General features: G+C 46.9%; 1 protein-coding gene across 1 annotated transcript; it reads left to right on the top strand.

Moving 5' to 3' along the window:
- Nucleotides 1-5640: 5640 nt before the first annotated feature.
- Nucleotides 5641-20862, top strand: AP3M1 (adaptor related protein complex 3 subunit mu 1). The gene is made up of 8 exons (XM_060236704.1): nt 5641-5948; nt 7567-7738; nt 9451-9588; nt 11003-11088; nt 13546-13679; nt 16229-16436; nt 18073-18217; nt 19980-20862. The coding sequence occupies exons 1-8, from the start codon at nt 5676-5678 to the stop codon at nt 20078-20080; spliced, it is 1257 nt and encodes a 418-aa protein (XP_060092687.1). The 5' UTR covers nt 5641-5675; the 3' UTR covers nt 20081-20862.
- Nucleotides 20863-24092: the final 3230 nt, after the last annotated feature.

Genomic DNA, 24092 nt, shown 5'->3' with positions numbered 1-24092 from the left:
CCAACCACCTCAGCCAGAGGTGGGTCGGCTTTTGTGCCGGTCACTGCTGAGCTCCCCTCCTCTCCAGGCTTGGCCCCCTCGCCCTCTTCATTGGCCATCTTCACCCGGTGCATGTCCCTGGTTAGGATCGCCTCTCTGCATGCTGGGACCTCATCCATCGTGGTGGTAGAGATACGCGGTTGCCACTTACGCGGGGTGACCAAGAGTTGTTGAATGTGGAGAGGGGAGCCCTTTCCGGCGACTCTCCGGGCGTCTAGCATGTGCCACGGTGGTGTTGGTGCTCTCGCCCCTTCTTCAGGTTCTGGAAGTTCACTGCTCACTGGAATCTTTTCAGCCATTCGGTTATAAAGTTGCCAGGGCAGTTAAACTTCTTGCAAGATTACTCCCAAAATGTCAAGCATGCGGGTTCAAAGTTGATACAAAGACTACGTTTATTGATAGACCGATACTTTCTGTGTAACAGATTCTTGAGAGTAATGCTGCATATACATTGATACAATACTTTTAAGGCTTACTTCAAAAGGATTCCAAAGGATGGGGGTGCTCTCACTCATAAACTATCATAAATGTCTACATTCTCACAGTGTTATCAGGACTCTGTCCTTGCTTTCCCCAGATGTGTCGCACTCCCTACCAGGCATGTATGGGAAGGTGCTGATTACTTCTTCTCAAGTTAGTTTCATTTCTCACCGCTTCTACTTTTCAAGCAATAAAGCAAGAAGGGGGGAGGGAAAGAATAACAAAGCTAGCAAAAGCTGGGTCCTTCATGATACTTCACAAACCAGTGTTAGGCAGGACCCTATAACAATCAATTATCAATGGAATTTCGCCATGCTTGACAGCCACATGTTCTGGGAAAAGCGGCAGGGCCACTGCATGGCAGGTCTTGTGGTACACACCTCGGAACAGCTGCCACAAGAGGGCCAAGGCAGCCTTGAGCCTCCTTGCGGTGTAGGCCTCCTGCCAGAGATGGAAGTAAATGTGGTTCTTTGGCGTGGCTGCTTTGTGAGCTACAGAGTGCCTGTGGCCCTTCTCCCTTTACGACTTTTGATTGTCTGCCTGACTTGCTGGTTTGGGCAAATGACAGTTTTCCTCTGCATAACGCCTAGTGATTGGCGGCCTTCATGTGTAGATCAGAAAATGCCCAGCTAGGGCCAGGTTGTATACTTTCTCCGTAAGTGTAACCCCTCAGAATATCTTTTCTTTATAAAGAGAAGGGGACAGACTAACATTTTGGGTTGCCTAGTGACATATCTGTCAGGGGTCAGGAGATAGGTGGGTTTTTAAGAACTGGCTAGACCTTTAAAGAGAGAAATGGGCATAGTGGCTTCACAAGAGATGGAAATGAGTAATATAAAATAACCCAAGAGCAAGGCTGCCAAAATTGTATAGACACGTTGATTGTTTGCAAAATAATTAACTGTAGAGAGATGGGGAAGCGCTGGAGCTTTTAGTCTAGTGTTCTGATCTCAGCCAGTTGCTTTGGCACGGGGGAATGGAACATAAAGAAAATGGCCTTCCTTCCCAGTTTGCCCCCCCCCCCCCCGGCTGTTCTGAGATGTTCTGCCTCTTGGCTGCCTGGATAAAGCAGAGTCAACGCTTTCTTTTAAAGCCCTTGTAAACGGCTGCCTCTTGAGGCAATAAAGTTTTGACTCTGCAAAGCTGCGGGTAAAGTCTTCAGGGTAGCTCTTGCTGTTTCACTCTTGGCTGGTATCTTTAGACCACAAGAGCATTGCTTCAACCAGAACCAGAAGAACAAACGGCTTGAATGACGAAAACATGGTGTGTGTCTTTTCCCCCGAGGCTCTCAATTTCCAGCAGAGACGTGGCTTCATCCCTGCAGAGGCAAAGAAGGTTCCAGTCTTGTGGCAGAGATGCCACAAGACCAGAACCTTCTTTGCCTCTGTGGCTTTCCTGAGGTGGTATAAATTGCCTGAGTAGGTGAAAATGGCTGGACTCCCTGTTTTGCTCGTTTTAAATCCTCCTATAATGGCCTCTTTAAAGAAAGAGGCTGCTTGAAGACCAGGATCAAGGCCTAACAAATCTGCACGTGGGTAGAGGAGGCTGGACCCTTGGATCAAAACCTGGCGCTTTGGAAATGCGTGAAAGTTTCTACCCAGAATTAAAGGGTGTTGGTCTTAAAAGTGCCCCTGGGCTCAGACTTTGTTCTGTTGCTTCAGACCAACACAGCAACTCACCTGTCTTCATGGAGGTACAGAAATTTTTATGGAACCTGTTTGGGACCAAAGGAATAACTTCTTCTCTTGGTTGTTGTAGATTTTCCAGGCTGTGTGGCCGTGGTCTTGGCACTGTGAGATCTGACTTTTCGCTGGCAATTGTGACTGGCAGCCTCAGAGGTGTAACCCAGAAAGCTGGAGTTCTCTCTGGGTCAAATTGAGAAGAAGTTGGTAGGCAGGTAATTTCTATCTACTCAGGCAGGTGGGATAGGGCTGAGTCACTGTCTTGTAGGAACTTCCTGCTAATAGAGGAGCTTCCCTGAGGGGGTTTTTTGTATATGGATTAACTATTGAAATTCTAATCTTATCTGTAGTGCTGTTGTAAGCTGTAGGGCATTTTGTTCATTTTTAAACTTCCTTCCTGTTGAAATTGTGTGAAATTTATGGATTTCAATGGCTTCTCTGTGCAATTTAACACCATAATTGGATGTGTTGTCCAGCATTACAGCATCTTGGAATAAGAGCCTGTGTCCTGTTTGAGTTAAACTATGTTCAGCCATTGCTGATTTTACAGGTTGGCCAAGTCCGCAGTGTCTTTCATGTTCTTTTATTCTTGTCTGGATGCTATGTTGTGTGGTCCCGATGTAAACTTGTCCACAACTGCAGATGTAAATTTCTTCTCTGTTGAGTGGTTGGTTTTTGCCTGCTCCATGTAGGAAACGTTCCCTATAACAAGAAGCCCACCTGAATGAATCCCAGGGAGGATTGTGCGTGGCAGCCCACTGCTTTGAGAAGCCATGGAGTTCTGGAGTGGGTGTGAAATGCTGCAGACTTCAGAACTGTGCAAATATTTGTGTTTGAGCTAGGCGATTAGTAAAGACTGGGTCTTGCAAATAAGACAGGGTTGGTGTCTTTCCATGAGCAAATGTTGGTGGGAGGCTGATTCTCCACTTGCTTCTTTTCTCAGTGTCTGTAAACCAGCAGGCTTCCAGTCAGGGGCTGCCTTGGTGCAAATGCAGACTGCATTCCAGCATGAACCATGTGTCTGGGCAGATGCTTCTGTCTGCAGTGCCCACTGGGTATTGTCAAGTCGGCAGATTCAATAACGAGTTGTTGTTGATACAAAGAAACTACTTTATTGATACTGATACTTGAGGCTAGGCCAGCATTGAAAAGACTAAAGAATAACCTGTAGATACATTGCATATAAGGGACACTTCAAAGGGATTCCTAAGGGGGGAGGATTATGCAGGGAACATTCACACATTGATGTTACCAATTCGTTCTCAGGCTTGCATGGCCTTGATCGTAGTGGGCTCCTGACTCCCTTCCGAGAGCCAGGCCTGAGAAGGCACAGATAAGACTTTCACATCTTTCCATTTCAAAGCAAGGCCACTCACTACAGGAAGGGAGGGGTAGGGAAGGTATGAGCTAGCAGCATTTGAATACACTTTGGTTCTACCCAGAGTGCTCTTCGACTGAGCCAGAGTTACAGACAGACTTGACAGGTATTGGCCATGGCCAGGGCTTTTTTATAGCAGGAACTCCTTTGCATATTAGGCCACACACCCCTGATACAGCCAATCCTCTTGAAGCTTCCAGGTGTCAGAACTGGAACGAACTTCAGACGATTCCAATACTTGTTACAAAGTAAAGATCTTTATTGAAGAACTACAGTGCTAGAGCTACGAGATAACAGTAATGCCGAGTCCTGGCAGTTGGTTACATTTTATGCCAGCAGCAAAGTACAATAAAGCTATCATTCACACGGGTTACAGACAAGTGTCTCCTTTCCCAGGCTTCGTTATCAGAAGGGAGGATGCTTCCCCGTGGTGAAGGCCAAATGGCCTGTCTTCAAAAGGGCACCTGTGGATGTTGAACAGAGACTATCTGTCGCCCCTAAATACTTGGAATAGCTATGAGGCACAGGGTTAATTGCTCAGGCTATGGACTCTGGGTTGGTGTTAGGTTACAGCATGGAGTCAGTTTGGTCAATGCAGACAGAGAGAGTTACAAGTTCTGACACCAGGACTCTTAGCACAGGGCCTACTGTAAGCTCCAGGAGGATTGGCTACATCAGGGGTGTGTGGCCTGATGTGCAAAGGAGTTCCTGCTACAAAAAGCCCTGGCCATGGCATGCATCAGGGTTGCTGCATGTACAGATGTGTCCAGAAGGTGCTGGTGCCGTCTTGCTCCCTTCCATGTGTGCAGTGTTGCCTGCTTTTTAGCGCCTGCATGGGATTCACACATGAGTGACAACTCTGGGCCTGACTGTCATGCTGAGCACAATTGGATTGTTCATAAAGATTCATGGCTGCACATCTGGGCCCAGTTGATATCCTTGTTCCGTGTTTCATAAAAAGCACTCTTGCTTCAGAAGAGGGGTAGCCAAACTGTGGCTCGGGAGCCACATGTGGCTCTTTCACACATATTGTGTGGCTCTCAAAACCCCCACTGCCTCATTTGCTGACTTGGCAAATTGCAATTAAAGTTAAAGTTGCTTTCTTTCCACCACTCCCTCCCGCCCCATTTATTTTCCTCCCTCTTGTTTTGCGGCTCTCAAGCATCTATTTATTCTATGCGGCTCTTAAGCTAAGCAAGTTTGGCCACTCCTGCTTTAGAAGGTGTCTGTGCTGCTTCCCCAGACCGGCAAGGCAGCTTCCAGCTGAAACAGAATTCAGCAGCAGAGACAGTAGTGAAAATAGTGGGACAAAACATGCCAATAACAGCATATTTAAACAACACTGTCTAAAACAGCATTAAGAAATTGGTAGGGCAGCTGTACGTGTATGTAATGATGAGATGTGGGATTGTAGCTCAGGCACCTTTTAAGTGAAAAGAAAAACCATGTTTTTAAGGTAGGGCTTTTGAGCAGTTCCTCTGGCCAAGCGCAGCCCAGTCTGTCAGAGGCCTTTCTTGGCTCTCCTACCTGAGATTCGCTTGCAAGCAGGGCTTTTTTTGTAGCAGGAACTCCTTCGCATATTAGGCCACACCCCTTGATGTAGCCAATCCTCCAAGAGCTTATAGGGCTCTTAGAACAGGGCCTACTGTAAGCTCCAAGAGGATTGGCTACATCAGAGGAGTGCGGCCTAATATGCAAAGGAGTTCCTGCTACAAAAAAAAGCCCTGCTTGCGAGACATGTTACAATTTGTGCTCTGGGTGTCCATGGATACGTGCTGGCCTTGATCCACACACACCCTTCCAAATCAAGCTCAGTTCCCAGGGTGTGGGGAGGGGGAGCTCCTGACTGGGTAGGGGCTGGGGCTCAGTATAAGAGCCTCTGCTTTGTATGCCGAAGGTCCCAGGTTCAAATCCTCCGGCATCTTCAGTTTCAAAGGACCTCTGCCTGAGGCACTGTAGCCACTGCCGGTCAGAATAGAAAATGCTAGCCTAGATGAGCCAGTGATGGTTGGATTCAGTACAAAACAGGTGCATGTGTGTGTTGAGATGGCTTGTTCGTTGCCTAATGTGTTGTGTGGCTGTGTCTCCAACAGAAAATGATCCACAGTCTGTTTCTTATAAACTGTTCTGGGGATATCTTCTTGGAGAAGCACTGGAAGAGCGCGGTCAGCCAATCTGTGTGTGATTATTTCTTTGAAGCCCAGGAGAGAGCGGCCGACGTGGAAAATGTCCCGCCCATCATCCCCACGCCTCACCACTATCTCATCAGCATCTATCGGGACAAAATCTTTTTTGTGTCTGTCATTCAGACCGAGGTGCCGCCTCTCTTTGTCATCGAGTTCCTTCACCGGGTGGCTGACACCTTCCAGGTCAGTATGGGGGATGGCCAGGGAATGCGGGAAGAAGAAAACAGCTGAGACGGATGTGGGAGGGGGGATCTCGCAAGGGAAAGAAAGACTTTTTTTTGCAAAAAAATGTACTTTATTGATGAAATCAATAGAATTGTACAATAAGATAGCACATATGACAGGTAGTAGATCAATGTACAGTAATCAGTAAAGGAATCAGTGGTCAGTTCTTAAGTTCTTCTAGCGTGTAGTTCAATTTACAATCTTCATCAGTAGTACGAACTAAAACAAGAACCAAACATTGATTTCATTGCCTAGTGTCAGTTTTGCCTTGTGTTAATTACCTGTACCTTCACTCCATGAAATCTGTATATACAATAATCAATAAAGATATGTCATATTAAAAAACAAGTGAAAAAATGAAAGAATCCTTACAATAATTCAAGTTAAACATGGAAATAGCAGGTAAAAAAAATTATCAAACTATGGTGTAAATAGGGATATGCAACTTAAAAGAACTAAGATGCCATTCAGAGTCGAATATTGGGAACCATTTGTCCATTAAAGAGTCATTAGAGTCTTGAGATCTAGTAATTGAATCACTTATTCCAGGGGTGGCCTATGGTAGCTCTCCAGATGTTTTTTGCCTACAACTCCCATCAGCCCCAGCCATTGGCCATGCTGGCTGGGGCTGATGGGAGTTGTAGGCAAAAAACATCTGGAGAGCTACTGTTGGCCACCCCTGACTTATTCTATCCATAAGTAGCAATTCCCAGATCTTAGCTTGCCATTGCTTGATTGATGGGATGTGTTTGGACTTCCAGTGAAGGGCAATTAAACTTTCAGCCGCCATTAATAAAAGCATAATCAATTCTTGATGGATTTTTGGAACCTTAGCATTTTCCCATAGCTTTAATAGTATTAGCTCTTGCCTTGTAAGAGCCACACAGAATAAATGTTGGATGTTTGAGAGCCGCAAGACAGGAACATCAGATGTTTGAGAGCCGCAATATAGGAAGGAAAATAGATGGGGGAGGAAGATGGCGGGGGGAGGTGAAAAGAAAGCAACTTTAAATGCATTCTCCAAGCTGCTGGCTGGCTTGGCTTGGAGAAGTTATTTAAAGAGACAAGTGTCTTCTCCAAGCTGGCCAACAAGGCAGTGGAGGCTTCAAGAGCCTCACAATTTGTGTGAAAGAGCCACATGTGGCTCCTGAGCCACAGTTTGGCCACCCCTGCCTTAGGGGAATAGCATAGCTTGTGATTAGATGTATTTGTTCCACCACCTGGGCAAGAAAGACTTGCTGCTGCTGGATGTGGCTTGGGGTGGGAACACATCAGATTTGTGGCACTGGTGGGATATTGCACTTCTACAGAGAGGCTGCTGCTCACTCCATAGGCAAACAGCAACTCCAGGGAAAATGGCCCAGGGGGGACAACGCCCAGCATTTATAGCTACCTGAATCAACCAAAGAACCTAGATGTGGTTCAGAAAGTGCCAGAGCTGTAAGACACAAGGCTGGCAGTTGCCAGGGGCACCTTAAACAATAGCTAGTGCATTCCTTCCACAGTCATGGTTCTCTGGCGCTGGCAGTGCTTAACCAAACTGAACTGCTTCTTTTGCATCTTCCGGTCGGCCTAGGATTACTTTGGAGAATGTTCTGAGACGGCCATTAAGGATAATGTCGTCATTGTCTATGAGCTTCTGGAAGAGATGCTGGACAACGGGTTTCCTCTGGCAACAGAATCCAACATCCTGAAAGAGCTCATCAAACCTCCCACCATCCTGCGTTCCGTTGTTAACTCCATCACAGGTATTCGGATAGTTTCGCTTGTCCATAGCTCTCAAAGGAGTTGTCCTTGAAAAGGCAGCTGCTGTGAGAGCCCTCTCAGCCCCACCCACCTCACAAGATGTCTAGTGGGGGGAGAAGAGAGGAGACTGTGAGCCACTCTGAGTCTCTGATTCAGTGAGAAGGGCAGGGTATAAATCTGCAGTCTTCTTCTTAAGGGCCATGCTTGAAACCAAAGAGGGACTCAGGGTTGTGGAAACCTGGGGGGGGGGGGGGAAGTCTGCCCCCCCCCACTTGTTTCCAGTTGGGAGATTTGAGTGGGGAAGAAATGCCTGCAAAAGACTTTGTCTTTTGAAACTGCAAGGTTTTACACTCTCCCATCTGTTGCATTGAGGAGCCCCGTGGCGCAGAGTGGTGAAGCTGCAGTACTGCGGTCTGAGCTCCCTGCTCACAACCTGAGTTCGATCTCAGCAGAAGCTGGTTCAGGTAGCCGGCTCAAGGCTCACTCAGCCTTCCAGTTGGTGTAGACAGCCAGTTTGGTGTAGCGGTTAAGTGCGCGGACTCTTATCTGGGAGAAGCGGGTTTGATTCCCCACTCCTCCACTTGCACCTGCTGGAATGGCCTTGGGTCAGCCATAGCTCTGGCAGAGGTTGTCCTTGAAAGGGCAGCTGCTGTGAGAGCCCTCTCAGCCCCACCCACCTCACAGGGTGTCTGTTGTGGGGGAGGGAGGGAGATAAAGGAGATTGTAGGCCAGTCTGAGACTCTGTCCTTGAAAGGGCAGCTGCTGAGAGCCCTCTCAGCCCCACCCACCTCACAGGGTGTTTGTTGTGGGGAAGGAAGATAAAGGAGATTGTGAGCCGCTCTGAGACTCTGAGTGGAGGGCGGAATATAAATCCAATGTCATTGTCTTCTTCCATCCTTCAAGGGCAATAAAATGAGGACCCAGCTTGCTGGGGGGAAAGTGTAGATGACTGGGGAAGGCAATGGCAAACCACCCCGTAAAAAGTCTGCCGTGAAAACGTTGTGAAAGCAACCTCACCCCAGAGTCGGAAATGACTGGTGCTTGCACAGGGGACTACCTATACCTTTATCTGTTGCATGAAAGTTTAATTTGTTGTCCAAATATGCTTCTTGTCCTGTTGTGACTATATGAGATAGTTTCATCCAAATATTACATTTGCCGTTGTTTGCCACAAAATGTGTTTTCTCATTTCAGCTTTTCTTCACCCCCACCCCCACCACACTTCTTAGACAGCAAAAAATAAGATGTGTGTGTTGAGGCACAGCACAGGAGACAGACGTCAGCCGTTCTCTCGAGTATTGCGTAGCTTTGCTATTTATGCTTTTGAATTTCACAAATGTGCCAAATAATAGAGTTTTATATGATTAAGCTACAAATGCTGCATTGTGTTTTTCAAACAGTCAAATAAGATAGCTGGGGAAGTAAGTATTGCACAGATTTATGTCCCTCTCCCCCAAAAAAAGAACCAGTGGGGAAAGCAGCTTTTTACTCCCATGGCTTCAAATGTTTGGCAATTTAACATCTCTTGGCTGACTTCTTTGTACTCTTTCCAAGCTGCAGTTTTGTGTGAAGGGTTTGGAAAAGAATGTTTTTGGATATTTATCTATTTCAGAATGCTTGTGTGGGATGGGATGGGCAGCCACATGGCCTCAGTTCCGATCTGTCGGCATCTTCCCAGTTTCCTCTTTCCTGATTTTGTCGGTGTTTCTCCCAGGCAGCAGCAATGTGGGTGACACTCTTCCGACGGGCCAGCTCTCGAACATTCCCTGGCGGAGAGCGGGGGTGAAGTACACCAACAACGAGGCCTATTTTGACGTGGTGGAAGAAATTGATGCCATCATTGACAAATCCGGTAAGGAGCTGCCGTGTCTGGTGGCTTCATCCTGGAAGGAGGGAGCAGTTTGAGAGGAGATCGTGGCTGGGAAAAAAGAGCCAAATCCTTTGGCTGAACCTTCAGATACTAAAGTAATAGAGAGAAAGAGAGCTCTGTGCACTCATTTTCAGAGAACTTCACGTTGTTATCCCAACAAATTTACAAATGATGATGATTATTATCAGGGCTTTTTTTGTAGCAAGAACTCCTTTGCATGTTAGGCCACACCTCCCTGATGTAGCCAATCCTCCATGAGCTTACAGGGCTCTTCCTATAGGGCTTACTGTAAACTCCAGGACTGGCTATGTCAGGGGCATGTGGCCTACTATGCAAAGGAGTTCCTGCTACAAAAAAAGCCCTGATTATTATTATTACAGCATTAAGATACAGGGCTGAGAGGGGGAAAGTGAGTTCTTGGTAGGGTGAGGCCTGTGCTGGCCTAGTTGGTTGGGCCTTGCAGAGGCCTGGGGCCTGCTGCCAGTTGGTGCCAGAGGTGACACAGCGGGATGTCAGACAGGCAGGGCAGTTCTTTTCCAAGGGCCCCAGCTTGACCAGGCAGAGTCTGCTGCTAGTGACCTGTGACCACCACCTGCCTCCTCTCTTGTGTGTTTCCTCTAATGGCACAGCAGCTTTAAGCTGGTCCGTCCGACTGCCGTGATCTGATCAAAATTAATTCTGGTAGCCAAGAGCCAACTGGAAAAATTTCAATCCCTTTTTACAAAACTGCAAACGTCCCATTGAACGCAGAGTCCAGGGGGAGGAAAGGAGCGGGGGGGCAAAGAGCTTTAATAAGTTACAGGAGCTCTCAAGTGATCGATGTTGACTGGTTTTTTTGTAGTTTTTTTTTAATTGCTGCTTTTTGTATTTTGACATGTTTGTTGTTTTTGTGGGGGTTTAGTTTTAATTTTTTTTTTAGTATTCTGTTTTTGTAAATTCTTGATTTATAATTGCTGATTTAAATATTTTGACCTGTGTGATGCTTTAGATTGTCATCATTTGGTATTTCATTGTACTGGTACTTTATTTATTGTTGTACTTTACTTGGTTTTCATTGTTCGGTGTAGTGGTGAAGTGCGCCGACTCTTATCTGGGAGAACTGGGTTTGAATCTCCACTCCTCCACTTGCAGCTGTTGGAGTGGCCTTGGGTCAGCCATAGCTCTCGTAGGAGTTGTCCTTGAAAGGGCAGCTTCTGGGAGAGCTCTCTCAGCCCTACCCACCTCACAGGGTGTTTGTTGTGGGAGAGGGGGGAAGGTAAAGGAGATTGTGACCTCTCTGAGATTCAGAGTATAAGGCAGGATATAAGTCCAGTCTTTTTCATCTTCTTCTTTATTGTCTCTTGTTCTGGACTTGAGAAGCAGTTGGGAAGTAGCTTAAACAAACTCTCTTTTCCAGGCTCCACTGTCTTTGCCGAAATCCAGGGGGTCATCGATGCCTGCATCAAACTCTCAGGGATGCCTGACCTCTCGCTCTCTTTCATGGTAAGTGAAGCTCTTCTCGCTTGTGGTCGTGATGCTCCAAACTGTTGTTTGCTCAAGAGGATTGGAGGTGTTGTCTAGTGGCCTGCAGGTGGGAGAGAAGATTGCCTTGGGCTCTCTGGGCAAAAGAAATGGCTGCCCACTGCCCAGTACCACCTGCGGGCTCTGGTTTGCTGTACTTTTTCTGCCTTGGACGACCCAGGATTTTGTCTTTTGTGGGGGAGGTCACAATTTGGGGGAGGGGCCTTGAAGCTGGTTGCTGCTCTCAGGGACTCCTTTGGCCAGGGGTCTGTCTTTGCTGTGCCCCCACCTCAAGCTGCCACAGGAAACGTCGCCTCACCTTGGAGGGATGTCATGGGTCAGCTGAGCTTCTTTTTTAAACATTTTATAAAGTTTATTGAAAAATCAGATAAAATATAAAATTTTCATATAAGGCAAAAGAAGAAACCTACATGCAATATGCAGATTGCTTATCTCTTAGGCATACATATAAATAAAGCTGCAATTATGGTAGGCTACTAAAAAAGGATCTAACTCAGGGGCGTCAAACTCATTTGTTACAATGGCCAGATGTGCCATAAATGAGGCCTCTTTGGGCCGGGCCATGTTAGGCCAGGCCATGTGGGTACCTATTTAAAATTAGGTAGCAGAGATATAAATTTTTAAAATAATACAGACAAACACAAATATATTTTTTAAAAACCGTAAAACATGCTTAAACGGTTAGCACTCATTGCTCTTATTAAAGGTGCTTTCTTTGTGTTTCTCCCATGGGAACCAGGGAAATGGGCAAAGGAAGCTCTGACTCTTTACTTCCTTCCCCAGGGGACTGGAAGGGGAGGAGCCTTATCCAATAGAAGGAAAAGAGGCTTGGCTCAGTAGCTCTGCTATGCCTGGTAGAGCAAGCTGTGATACAGAAGGAAGCAACAGAGGGGGAGAAGGAAGCAGATGACAGCCAGTTGCTTGGCGACCTGATAGGAGCCCTCCAAGGGCCTGATTCGGCCCCCAAAATGCATGTTGGACACCCCTGATCTAACTCATGATCAGTGTTCCCTCTAAACTGCAGAGTCTTGTGAGCAAAAATTCAACTTTGTGAGCTACTGGCATTAAAATTGTGAGTGACTGGCATTAAAGTTGTGAGCTACTGCAGAAATTAGTGGGGCCATTCTTCCTGGGCTGGGACAAAAATGTGTGAGCTGGAGGCTAAAAATCTGTGAGCTAGCTCACACTAACTCAGCTTAGAGGGAACACTGCTCATGACATTTTTGTTTTTTAAAAAAACAAAATCAGACCATGATGTAAGTATTTGGGAATATATGATTCAAAGGAACTAAGATGCCATTCCAAATCCAGTATAGGGAACCATTTATCCATTAAATTATTTGATTCCTTAGATTCAAAAGACTTAGTGATTGATTCCAACCATAAGTAAAAGCTCCCAAATTTTAGCTTGCCATTGCTCAATTGATGGGATGTAGCTGAGCTTCTCATGCACAGCCGCCTGCCCTGGGGGCACCAGTGACCCAGAGCTGGGGGCAAAGCCCATCTTCTGACCTGCCAGAGAGTTTGGGGCATCATGGATAGTTCACTGGAGAAGACCCTGATGACAGAAGGCAAAAGAAGAAGGGGGCGGCAAAAGGTGAGATGGCTGGACAGCGTTACTGATGTAACAAACATGAATTTGAGCAGACTTCGGAGGATGGTGGAAGACAGGAGGGCCTGGCGTGACTTGGTCCAGGGGGTCGCAAAGAGTTGGAATCACCTGTGCAACTGAACAACAACAAAGATAGTTTTGGCCTTAAATTGACAGGCGTTCAGGGAAACTTATGAGTGGTGCACACATAAAAAAATACAGCATATATCAAATTCAGATCAGAGTAAAGAATCTACCATGTGCCAATTATTTCTATTTAAAGAGGGCAAGAGAGAGAAAAGAAGGAAGAATAATAATTTCACTTGCAGCCAAATGTAAATCTGTTATCTGACAGTCCTGTGCCCAAATGTATCTCAAAATGTTCTCTTTCCCCCGTTGCCTGCGCTTCCTTTCTTTTGTCTCTGTGCTTTTGCAACAATTAATGAGAAAAAAATGGAAGCTGTCATTTGAGCAGGCTACCCTTCTAAGCATATTAATCATTACAAGCGTTTTTTTCCCATTCATTCAGGGAAGTCTACATATTACACAGGTCTTAGATAAAATAACAATAATTGAAATACATGAGAAAAAATTAAAGCACATTAAGCTCATTCTGTCATCTAGCAGCCCTGCAATGCAGGAGAGGCTGCTGTGATTGGCTAAAGATGAGCCTGAGGTGGATCTTGAGGAGGGACGCAGACCGCCCCCCCCCTCCCCAACAACTGCTTACACAGCTGGAGAGAGTCTTCTTTTAGGGGTGAGCCCGTTATGAAGCATCAGGGCTGTTATTCATGGGAAAGAACTATGCTGTGTTTCCTGTTCCACAGAACCCACGGCTTCTCGATGACGTGAGCTTCCATCCCTGCATTCGGTTCAAGCGCTGGGAGTCGGAAAGAGTCCTCTCTTTCATCCCACCGGATGGAAACTTCAGACTGATTTCCTATCGGGTCAGCTCACAAAAGTAAGTCTCAAAGGATCATAGAATCCCAGAGTTGAGATCCCCAACCCCCTGCACAATGCAGGAAACTCACAAGCACCTCCCCTTAAATTCATAGGATCTGTATTGCTGTCAGATGGCCATCTAGCCTCTGTTTAAAAACCTCCAAGGAAGGAGAGTCCACCACCTCCCGAGGAAGCCTGTTCCACTGAGGAATCGCTCTAGCTGTCAGGAAGTTCTTCCTAATGTTGATCCGGAAACTCTTTTGATTTAATTTCAACCCATTGGTTCTGGTCCTACCTTCCGGGGCCACAGAAAACAATTCCACAGCATCCTCTAGATGACAGCCCTTCAAGGACTTGAAGATGGTGATCCTATCACCTCTCAGCCACCTCCTCTCCAGGCTAAACATGCCCAGCGCCTTCAACCTTTCCTCACAGGACTTGGTCTCCAGACCCCTCACCATCTTCGTCGCCCTCCTCTGGACCCGTTCCAGCTTGTCTATATCCTTCTTAACATGTGGTGCCCAAAACTGCACACAGGACTCCAGGGTCAGGTGCTTCGCCAACCTTCTCTCTCAGCCCAGAAGGAACGTCCGTCAGGAGGTTCTTGGTGACTTAAACGTTGTTTTTGGGACATGAAAAACACTTTTTAAAAGGTCAGAACATAGCAGGCTCAGAAGCTGAAGTCGGACGGCTTTGCCACAAGGGAAGGGTTTGTGGTTTTGTTGTTTTATGCTGGTGCCTCCGTTCCCCATCAAACTTCGGCATCCCAAGTGTGAGATGCACAGCTGAAACTGAAAGGCTCTGCCTTGAATGGCCCAGGCCAGCCCGATCTCATCAGATCTAGGAAGCCAAGTAGGGTTCACACTTGCATGAAAGAACACCCAGAAATGCCAGGGTTGCTATGCAGAGACAGGCAATGGCCAACCACCTCTGTTAGTCTGTTTTGCCTTGAAAATGCCCATAAGTCAGATGCAGCCTGATAGTACTTGACACACACTCTGTGAGTTGATCTGTTGAGGCCCCGCCCCTTTGGATATGGCTGAGGGATTCCAGAAAGATCCCCCCCTGCCCCTGCTTGCCACTGCCAGTCCCATAATTCCAGCTGCTGGAAGTGAGGCACTCCAAAGGGATCTGTGGAGGCTGGGTGAATGGGCGTCAACATGGCAAATGAGGTTCAATGTGGCCAGTTGCAAAGTAATGCACATTGGGGCCAAAAATCCTAACTATAAATACAAGTTGATGGGGTGTGAACTGGCAGAGACTGACCAAGAGAGATATCTTGGGGTCATTGTAGATAACTCACTGAAAATGTCAAGACAGTGTGTGATTGCAATAAAAAAGGCCAATGCCATGCTGGGAATTACTAGGAAGGGAACTGAAAACAAATCAGCCAGTATCATAATGCCCCTGTATAAATCGATGGTGCGGTCTCATTTGGAGTACTGTGTGCAGTTTTGGTCGCCACACCTCAAAAAAGATATAGCACTGGGAAAAGCTCAGCAAAGGGCAACTGGAATGACGCTTGGGGCTCTTTAGCTTGGAGAAATGTTGACTGAGGGGTGACATGATAGAGGTTTACAAGATTCTGCATGGGATAGAGAAGGAAGATAAAGAAGTACTTTTCTCCCTTTCTCACAATACAAGAACTCATGGACACTCCATTAAATTGCTGAGTGGTCGCATTAGAACTGATAAAAAGAAGTACTTCTTCACCCAAAGGTTGATTAACACATGGAATTCACTGCCATAGGAGGTGGTGGCGGCTACAAGCATAGACAGCTTCAAGACAGGATTGGATAAGCATATGGAGCAGAGGTCCATCAGTGGCTCTTAGCCACACCGTATTGTTGGAACTCTCTGTCTGGGGCAGGGATGCTCTATATTCTTGGTGCTTGAGTGGGGGGGGCACAGTGGGAGGGCTTCTAGTGTCCTGGCCCCACTGATGGACCTCCTGATGGCACCTGTGTTTTTTTGGCCACTGTGTGACACGGAGTGTTGGACTGGAGGAGCCATTGGCCTTATCCAACAGGGCTTCTCTTATGCTCTTATGTGACACAGAGTGTTGGACTGGAGGGGCCACTGGCCTGATCCAACATGGCTTCTCTTATATTCTTATGTCTGGGGCAGTGATGCTCTGTCTTCTTGGTGCTTGGGGAGGCACAGTGGGAGGGCTTCTGCTGTCCTGGCCCCACTGATGGACCTCCTGATGGCACCTGGGTTTTTTTGGCCACTGTGTGACACGGAGTGTTGGACTGGATGGGCCACTGGCCTGAAGCAACATGGCTTCTTTTACGTTCTTATGAAGCAGCAGCTTCTCTTTACAGGATTTTGCTTCCTTGTGTATCTTGCAGACCTGCCACTCTCAGTAAACTAACGCTTAATTCATCCTGTGGAGTCAGTCCCTTAGAGGACGAGCAGCATTCAGGAACTGTCCACCTGCTCTTAATGCATGTTAGGGGGAGGCTTGCGCACATCCAAGTACGGTGGCCCACAAGGGACTTGGTACCTCTGCTGTGTTTGCTGCTTTCCTCCCCCCAAAAAGTGCTGCTCTCCTTTTCTCCCTCCTAGTTTGGTGGCCATTCCTGTGTACGTGAAACACACCATCACTTTCAAAGAGAACTGCTCTTGTGGAAAGTTTGATGTCACGATTGGACCGAAACAGAACATGGGGAAGATGGTGGAAGGAGTTGTCATGACAGTCCACATGCCAAAAGCAGTGCTCAACATGAACCTGACGGCTTCCCAAGGGAACTACACTTTTGATCCCGTCACGAAGGTGAGTCCTTCTCTGGCCACTGGGGCCTTCAAGGTGTGGTCAACCAAGCTCCCTTCGCCTTCGCTTTCCCTGTGGAAGTGGATGGAGGCCACGGAGTTTGAAGGGTTGTGCAGACCATGAGAAAGGGGTCGTGAGGCCTCACTCAGAACCACTTAATCCCTGCTTGAACACTTTGTTTCTCATGGTGGGTACACAGTGCAGAGGCCAGGAAGTTACAGACATGGAGTTGTCCTTGAAAGGGAAGCTTCTGGGAGAGCTCTCTCAGCCCCACCTACCTCACAGAGTGTTTGTTGTGGGGGAAGGAGATAAAGGAGATTGTGAGCCACTCTGAGCGGAGGGCAGGATATAAATCTTTTGTCAAATTCCTGATACTGAATTGGTCCGTTAAGGTCAGAATTGTCTACTCGGACTGGCAGCAGCTCTCCAGTGTCTCGGGTGGAGAACGGTCTTTCACGTCACCTCCTGCCTGATCCTTTTAGCTGGAAGTACCAGGGACTGAATTCTGCATTCCAAGCAGTGGCTCTCCCGGATCAACATTAGGAAGAACTTCCTGACTGTTAGAGCAATTCCTCAGTGAAATAGGCTTCCTTGGGAGGTGGTGGGCTCTCCTTCCTTGGAGGTTTTTCAACAGAGGCTAGATGGCCATCTGACAGTGATGAAGATCCTGTGAACTTAGGGGGAGGGGTTTGTGAGTTTCCTGCATTGTGCAGGGATTGGACTAGATGTCCCTAGACATCCCTTCCAACTCTAGGATTCTAAGAGGCAGCGGGCGTCCTATTCCAGCTATTATTCCATCAGTTGGCCTCCCTTGTGGTGACACTGTGTCTTATTGCAGTGCTATCCTATTACTTCCATCATCTAATCTGGGCCTGTGATTGCTTGCCTTGTACAATGTGCCCTTCCTGCCTGTGGTGCACTTTATTTCTTGTTTTATTGTTTCCACTTGTTTAATTTTAATGTATTGGTTTAGCTCTGAACTGTAGGTTTTTATTGTTCGTTTTATGTTGTGAGCCCGTTTACGGGAAAGGGCAGAATATAAGCCTACTAAATAAATAAACAAACGTGCAGAGAATCAGGAGGTGAGATTCCAGTTCTGAGCAAGCTCTTTCATCAAGGAATCTCTGTTGCAAAGAAGCCCTGGAAGAGATCAGCCACTTCCCTTTGTTTTTCTCAGAGGCTCACTTTTCTTCTCCAACTCTTGGCCATGTTGTTGGTCCCCCTGCTTGGCACCCCAGGTCTAGCTCACAAGAGGTAATATGCCCAGGGCTTTATTTTGAAGCAGGAACTCCTTTGCATATTAAGCCACACACCCCTGATGCAGCCAGTCCTCCTGGAGCTTACAGTAGGCACTGTACTAAGAGCCCTGTAAGCTCCAGGAGGATTGGCTACATCTGGGGTGTGTGGCCTAATATGCAAAGGAGTTCATGCTGCAGAAAAAGCCCTGAATATGTCTATTCTTGAGTTCTGTTGGAAAAAACCAAATCTTGCCTTGTAGCGGAGAACACAAGCAGCAAACTCAGCATGTCTATAAATCGGGGCACATCTTTCATTCTTAACATAGCACTCCCCCCACCCTTCTGATTGTGCCCAAGTGAGCAAGTTTGGGGAAATCATCATGCAAACGTTGTGGTTTCAGGTGCTGACGTGGGACGTGGGCAAGATCGCCGTTCAGAAGTTGCCCAGCCTTAAAGGGATGGTGAACTTGCAGTCCGGAGCCCCCAAACCAGAAGAGAACCCCAGCCTGAATATCCAGTTCAAGATCCAACAGCTGGCCATCTCAGGTGAGGCGGGGGTCACGCTGGCCTGGAGCTGATGCAGAAGAGGATGAACCAGGGGCCTGGAGACCGACAGCCCCAGGAGGAAAGGCAGAGGGCCTTGGGAAGGCTCAGTCTGGAGAAGAGGAGGCTGAGGGGGGGACAGGACGGCTCTCTTGAAGTCTTTGAAGGGCTGTCCCTTAGAGGAGGGCAGGGAGCTGTTCCTGCTGGCAGAAGACTTGCAGTGACAGGTCTAAATTAATTGTTTTATTTATTTATTTATTTATTTATTTATTTATTTATCTATCTGGGATTTATATCCCGCCCTTCCCACCGAGTGGCTCAGGGCGGCTTACAACATATATAAAACTAACATAAAAGTATAAAATTACACTTTAAATTAACATTTCACAATATATAATTAAAATCAAAAATTACAGGGGGAAAGATACCGGCTGGATATTAGGAAAAATGTTTAGTAGTGGAATTGGCTGCCTGGGGAAGTTATGAGCTTTCTCTTTACTGGCAGTCTTCACGCAGCAGCCGAATGAACACTGGTCAGAGATGCTCTAGGCTGATCCTGCATTGAGCAGGGGGTTGGAATAGATGGCCCCTCTCCCTGCATGATTCTGTAATGCCTAGAAGGGCTTTGCAGTTCTCAGTTCTCTTCCCAGACTCCACTATTTACCCAAAGAGAGAGCCAGTTTGGTGTAGTGGTGGAAGTGTGCGGACTCTTATCTGGGAGAACCGCGTTTGATCCCCCACTCTTCCACTTGCAGCTGCTGGAATGGCCTTGGATTAGCCTTAGCTCTAGCAGGAGTTGTCCTTGAAAGGGCAGCTTCTGGGGGAGCCCTCTCAGCCCCACCCACCTTACAGGGTGTCTGTTATGGGGGAGGGAGATAAAGGAGATTGTGAGCCGCTCTGATACTCTTGAGTGGAGAGCAGAATATAAATCCAATGCCTTCTGTCTTCTTCAAAAGGTTCTAGGATCAGTCAAGAATTTGTGTGGCTTGGCGAGGGGAGTGTGTGTGTGTGTGTGTCCTCTGGGGTGAGCAGCTCATCTTTCTGAGAAAGATGCCCCTTGGATGGCACACATTTGACCTGTACTGTGTGAGCTACTCTGGCGTCTTCCAGTGGAGCACCAAATCAGGTTCAAGGTTTTGGTTTTGACCTTTAAGGCCCTGAGTGGTCAGAGGCCCGCAAACCTTCAGGACTGCCTCTCTCAGTCTGCCTCGGGAAGTAAGAACTTCCTGGTGGTCCCTGGCCCAAGGGAGACATGGCTGTCCCTGACCAGAACCAGGCCTTCTTCAACCCTGTTCCCTACCTACTCTTTGCGAAAGAAAATCCATGCCCTGTGGGGTTTGTTACCTTTCCGCAGGGCATGAAAGGCAGAGATGATCCACCAGGCATTCAGTCGACGTGCAGCATGAAATCTGAAATCTTCTAACCATCTTGGAATGGATTGAGTTATTGTTGGTGTATGCATTGTGTATTTTATTGTAGGATTTTAAACTTCTAGTTATTGTATGTTTCTTTCTGTTGTAAGACATTGTGAGCCCCACTTGCAGGGAAGGGTGGCCTAAAAAGTTAGTTAATTAATTGAGAAGGCCCTGCCTAAACAGTAACAGCGGGTACTGGATTTCCATGCTTTGAGTGAGGAAGGAGCATCTCCCATGCCACCAGAGAAGCCCGCCCCCTGCCCGATTTTGAAGGGAAGTGTGTGGGCTAAAAGTGCTGTCTTTCATATTGAAAAATGTTTTTAATTCTCTTTTTGCATTCCCCATTCTAGGACTGAAAGTCAACCGCCTCGACATGTACGGAGAGAAGTACAAGCCTTTCAAGGGTGTGAAATACATTACAAAAGCGGGGAAATTCCAAGTCCGAACTTGAGGCACATGATCCCTGCTTTCTTGGTAGAAAATGGAGTTTGTGGAGGTTTTTTTTTTAATATGTTGAAGGGCAAACGTGATTATGTAGCGATACACTTGTAGATGCCAACTGAATGATGACTCTTGATTTGGCTCGTCCCTGTTCACTGTACCCCCCCCCCTCCCACGAAATCAGCTGGTGGTTGGATACGTCTCAGTGTCTGGCTTTGAACTAGGGTTGTGCTTCCTGTAGCCCCATTTCCTTTCTGTGGCTCCTCGGGCTCCCAAAGTCGTCACGACACCCCCCAGGAATGTCCATAGAGCCAGCTAATACTGTACACTGCCAAGCAACATACCAAAGCACAAGAAAGGGGCAGAATATTCTAGCAAACGGCTCCTTCAGTCAGCGCTGCAGAAGACATGAGAGCTCAGAGCCTGGGAGAAGTTGGCTCTCCTTGCAAGGTCTTGTGGGAGAGAGAGAGAGAGAGAAAGAGGCTCCCTGCACTGTTTACAATACGCTGCCTTCTAAGCCAAAGTGTTGGCCTTATCTGCTTCCCTCTTGTGTGTTCAGCAGACAATCGGAAGCCAATGTTTGTTTGTCCACCGACTCGCTTTTTTCTTGGCGGGCGCAAAACGGTATCGAAGTGGGCTTGGATTTTGCTGGTTCCCCCAACTTTACAAGTGTCTCTTCTCACGCCCACCATTGTGTCTCTGTGCCGTGCATACCTCAAAAGTAGCTTACACTAGTTTGCACAGGTTTCTGTTAACTGGTTTGTAATGAAATAAAAGGAAACTCTGCTGGAAGTCGCCTCTTGTCTGTCCAGTTTACTGCTTAGATTGTTACCTGCAGTTCAGCACAGGGGGGAACCACTGGAATTCTGTGGGTTTTCTTCTCTGTAGGCCCTCTTCTCTGTAGGGTTACTCCTAGAAATACTCTTGGTTCTGTCTGCAGTGCAAACGTGTAAGTTCCCTTGACCTAACCTATAAAGTCTGAATTCATTGGAGTCTTTCTGCTTTTCGCATCTGGTTGTTGATCCAAAGGGCAAGAGGCAGTCTGTACTAACCTGTTGCGAATGTCCAGACCTCTGCTCTTCCCTTCCCTCCTCTCCAGCTTGGTGCAGGGTCAGTGACCTGGACATTCACAGCAAGTTAGTACGGATTTCTTCTTCTCCTTTGGGCCCTGGTGCTGAACTGCTGCTGCATCTGAAGCTGTCTGCTACCTCAATCACTCAGTTCAAGTTCAGTTGTTTATTATTACAGTCATTGACCAGAACATGTAAGTCATTTAGAACAACCTTAATAGTACCTTATAAAAAGTCCCACAAAGAGTCTACATGTTAAGGGTTATAGCAGTAAAAAGAATGTAAAAGATTATCATTTAAACCTTTTAAAAAATCACTTTAAAATGTGTTAAAAGATTTACAGTTTGGCCTATTTGTCTCACTTTTTGCATTCTTTATAAACCTAGCCACCTGTCTTCTTGTCTTGTGGTTCCGAATTTAATTAGAGTTTATTCGATCTGCCAGAGAACCCTTCCAACAGCAGGCTGATAATTTCCCTTCGGCTCGCCGTATGAAGAGAACAGTTAAATAATATATGCTCCAGAGAATCTATTTCATGCTGGGAACAGGAACACAGCCTAAGTGCATAAGGAGTCCCTTTATACCTCCCCTCTACAACTGCAGATAGCAGGGACATACTCCTAGCTAAGGTAAAGGCCCTTCCAGCGTTGTGAGATTCAAGGAGGTATTGGTAGGCAGCGGGGGCGACTATTTCTGCTGTGTAAGAATAGCAAAATCCACTTGCAAACAGTCACCATGTGAAAGCACCCAATGCTCGGTTGAAAAGCGGAGTTTCCCCAGCTACAAGTGTCTAACTGCCATTCTTCCTTTTATCACCCAGCACTTGAATACAAATGGATGGATGTATATTTGATTTCATAACCATTCAAACCCAGGAAACAGTGCATTTGAATAGATTTTTTTTATACAAATGCATTTTTATTTTGTTTGAATTGAACCAAGAAGGTTTGAAAATATTAGCATATACAACAAAATTTCTTGTTCATAAACAAAGGTATTTTAGTGGCAAAAAAAACCGTTCCTACCAGACATTCAAGTTTGTTTCATCTTAGGTCTCTGATGAACACAAGTGTTCGGGAAAGCTTACAATTGCATAAGGTGTAGAGGATATTAACTTCTATAAAAGATTGTTGAGCTTAACACACATTCTGAAGCAATATCCAAGGCAAACTGGATTTCAGAACTTTCCCTCAAAACATTCCTCAACAACAACAAAAAAGCAATCTTTGGCATAAACCATCATGTAATTTTAAAGGCATTAGTAATATTGCATTAATACAAAGTCAAGCAATTGAAAAGGGGTTATTACAAAGCTCATGAGGAAAGTCTGGACAAGACGTGGGGAAGAGCCCCTCCAGGCAGCTGCCCGGGGTCCCCTCTCCAGCACAGCCCAGGCTGAGACATTCCCTCGCCCCCGCCGGTGTGGCTACTTATTGCCAGAGGCGAAATGAAGGCTCTGAGTACCATACAGTTGGCCATCTCTAGGCACAAGCTCTCAGGGAGATGGGGGGAAAGAAAGAAAAGCCAGCACCTTCAGTGCAGCGGAGGGGAGGAGAAAGTAATCTTAAGTTGCACAGGCCAGAGAGAGGCAAATGCTGATGGTCCAGGGAACCTCGACCAGGTCAAAAGTGCAACTCTCTAGCCCTGCTGTGAGGCTAACAGGTTTTAACTTGCTCTCAAGAGGTTTTTTCTACAAGTCAGCAGAGCAAAAATTGTACAAAAGTGTATTCATCTCCAGAGGGCGCTGTAGCATCAGCGCACAATGTTTCCAGGCAAGTAACCTGATTTGAAGTTCTCTCCCTCCCAAGACAAAATGTGCTTTTTAACATTAGTGTCCACAGAGTTTGCCCAGGAGGGGGTCCCTGGGGCAAAAGACTCCCCTAATAACGACCTTACACAAATGGCAATTGTCTGCCAGTCTGTCCTCAAACCTGCTAAAGTACGGACAGACTGCGTTAGCAGCAAACGCTCTTCCAAAACACCAGCATCCTGGACACAACTGAAAGAAATTATCCCATTTGGCATGTGAAGAATTCTCAGAAGCATTGGGGTTTATGTGGCATGCAAGCAGGGCTTCCCTAGAAAGTACAGATGGCCTGAAATTGTACGAAGAGCTCTGTCTGAAAGCCCCTGCAAAAGACACCACCTCTTGCCCTTGCAGTGCAGTAATGGGAGTGACTGGCATGAGGCCTCTGGGTTGGCAGGATGAAACAAGCTGCGTGGCAGAATTCCCTGGAAAGGAAGACAGCTCCTCTCACCCCCTGCTGGCCTCAGCAGCACAGGGAAGGGAAGCAAACGCCTGGCCGTCCAGACTCTCTGTTCTGAAGCCCAGGGAAAAACCAGGGCCGGGGCTTGTGCTCTGCCTCTGAAACCAGCAATACTCTACGAGTTGCCCCACGTTTTGATGGCTTGCGATCTTCACCTGCTCCACCGTATCCCTGAAGCAAACAGCCTTTTCCCCCACAGTGGGGTGAAGCCTTTGAAGGAGATTCATTTAGCGTTACACTATTCAGTTAGAGAAAGGAACAGAAGACAATGAAATGCCGCACTCTTATCTTTCGATTGTCCCTCACAATAAAAAGAGCTAAGCAAACGGAGTGCCCCAGAATTTCAATCCATGCTCAACTGAAATCTGCAGCTATTGCCCTGCATAGAAACCACTGGCGAATACAGTGCATAAATGGGCAGCGGGAGGGAAATGTGATTCAGAGTAGAGTTCATGAAAACACAAGATTTTTTAAAGGCCTTCAGAGAAGCAAGAGAGAAAGAGCAGTAGTCCTTTTGGAGACAAAATAAAATGGCAGTGAGGTTAGATACAAAAGGTAGCTCGGCACGGGCTCTGGAAGGCCAGCGTTCATCTTTGCAGCACCTTTTTGCCGAGTACAAAATTCTCTTCTGCTTCAAAAAGGGATTTTATCAAAGACAATGCTTTGGGTGGGGGTACCAGGGAGT

Source organism: Heteronotia binoei, chromosome 4 (assembly GCF_032191835.1).
Source record: "Heteronotia binoei isolate CCM8104 ecotype False Entrance Well chromosome 4, APGP_CSIRO_Hbin_v1, whole genome shotgun sequence".
Lineage (NCBI taxonomy): Eukaryota > Metazoa > Chordata > Lepidosauria > Squamata > Gekkonidae > Heteronotia > Heteronotia binoei.
Note: the sequence above shows the minus strand (reverse complement) of the source record. Positions and strands in the feature narration are given on the sequence as shown.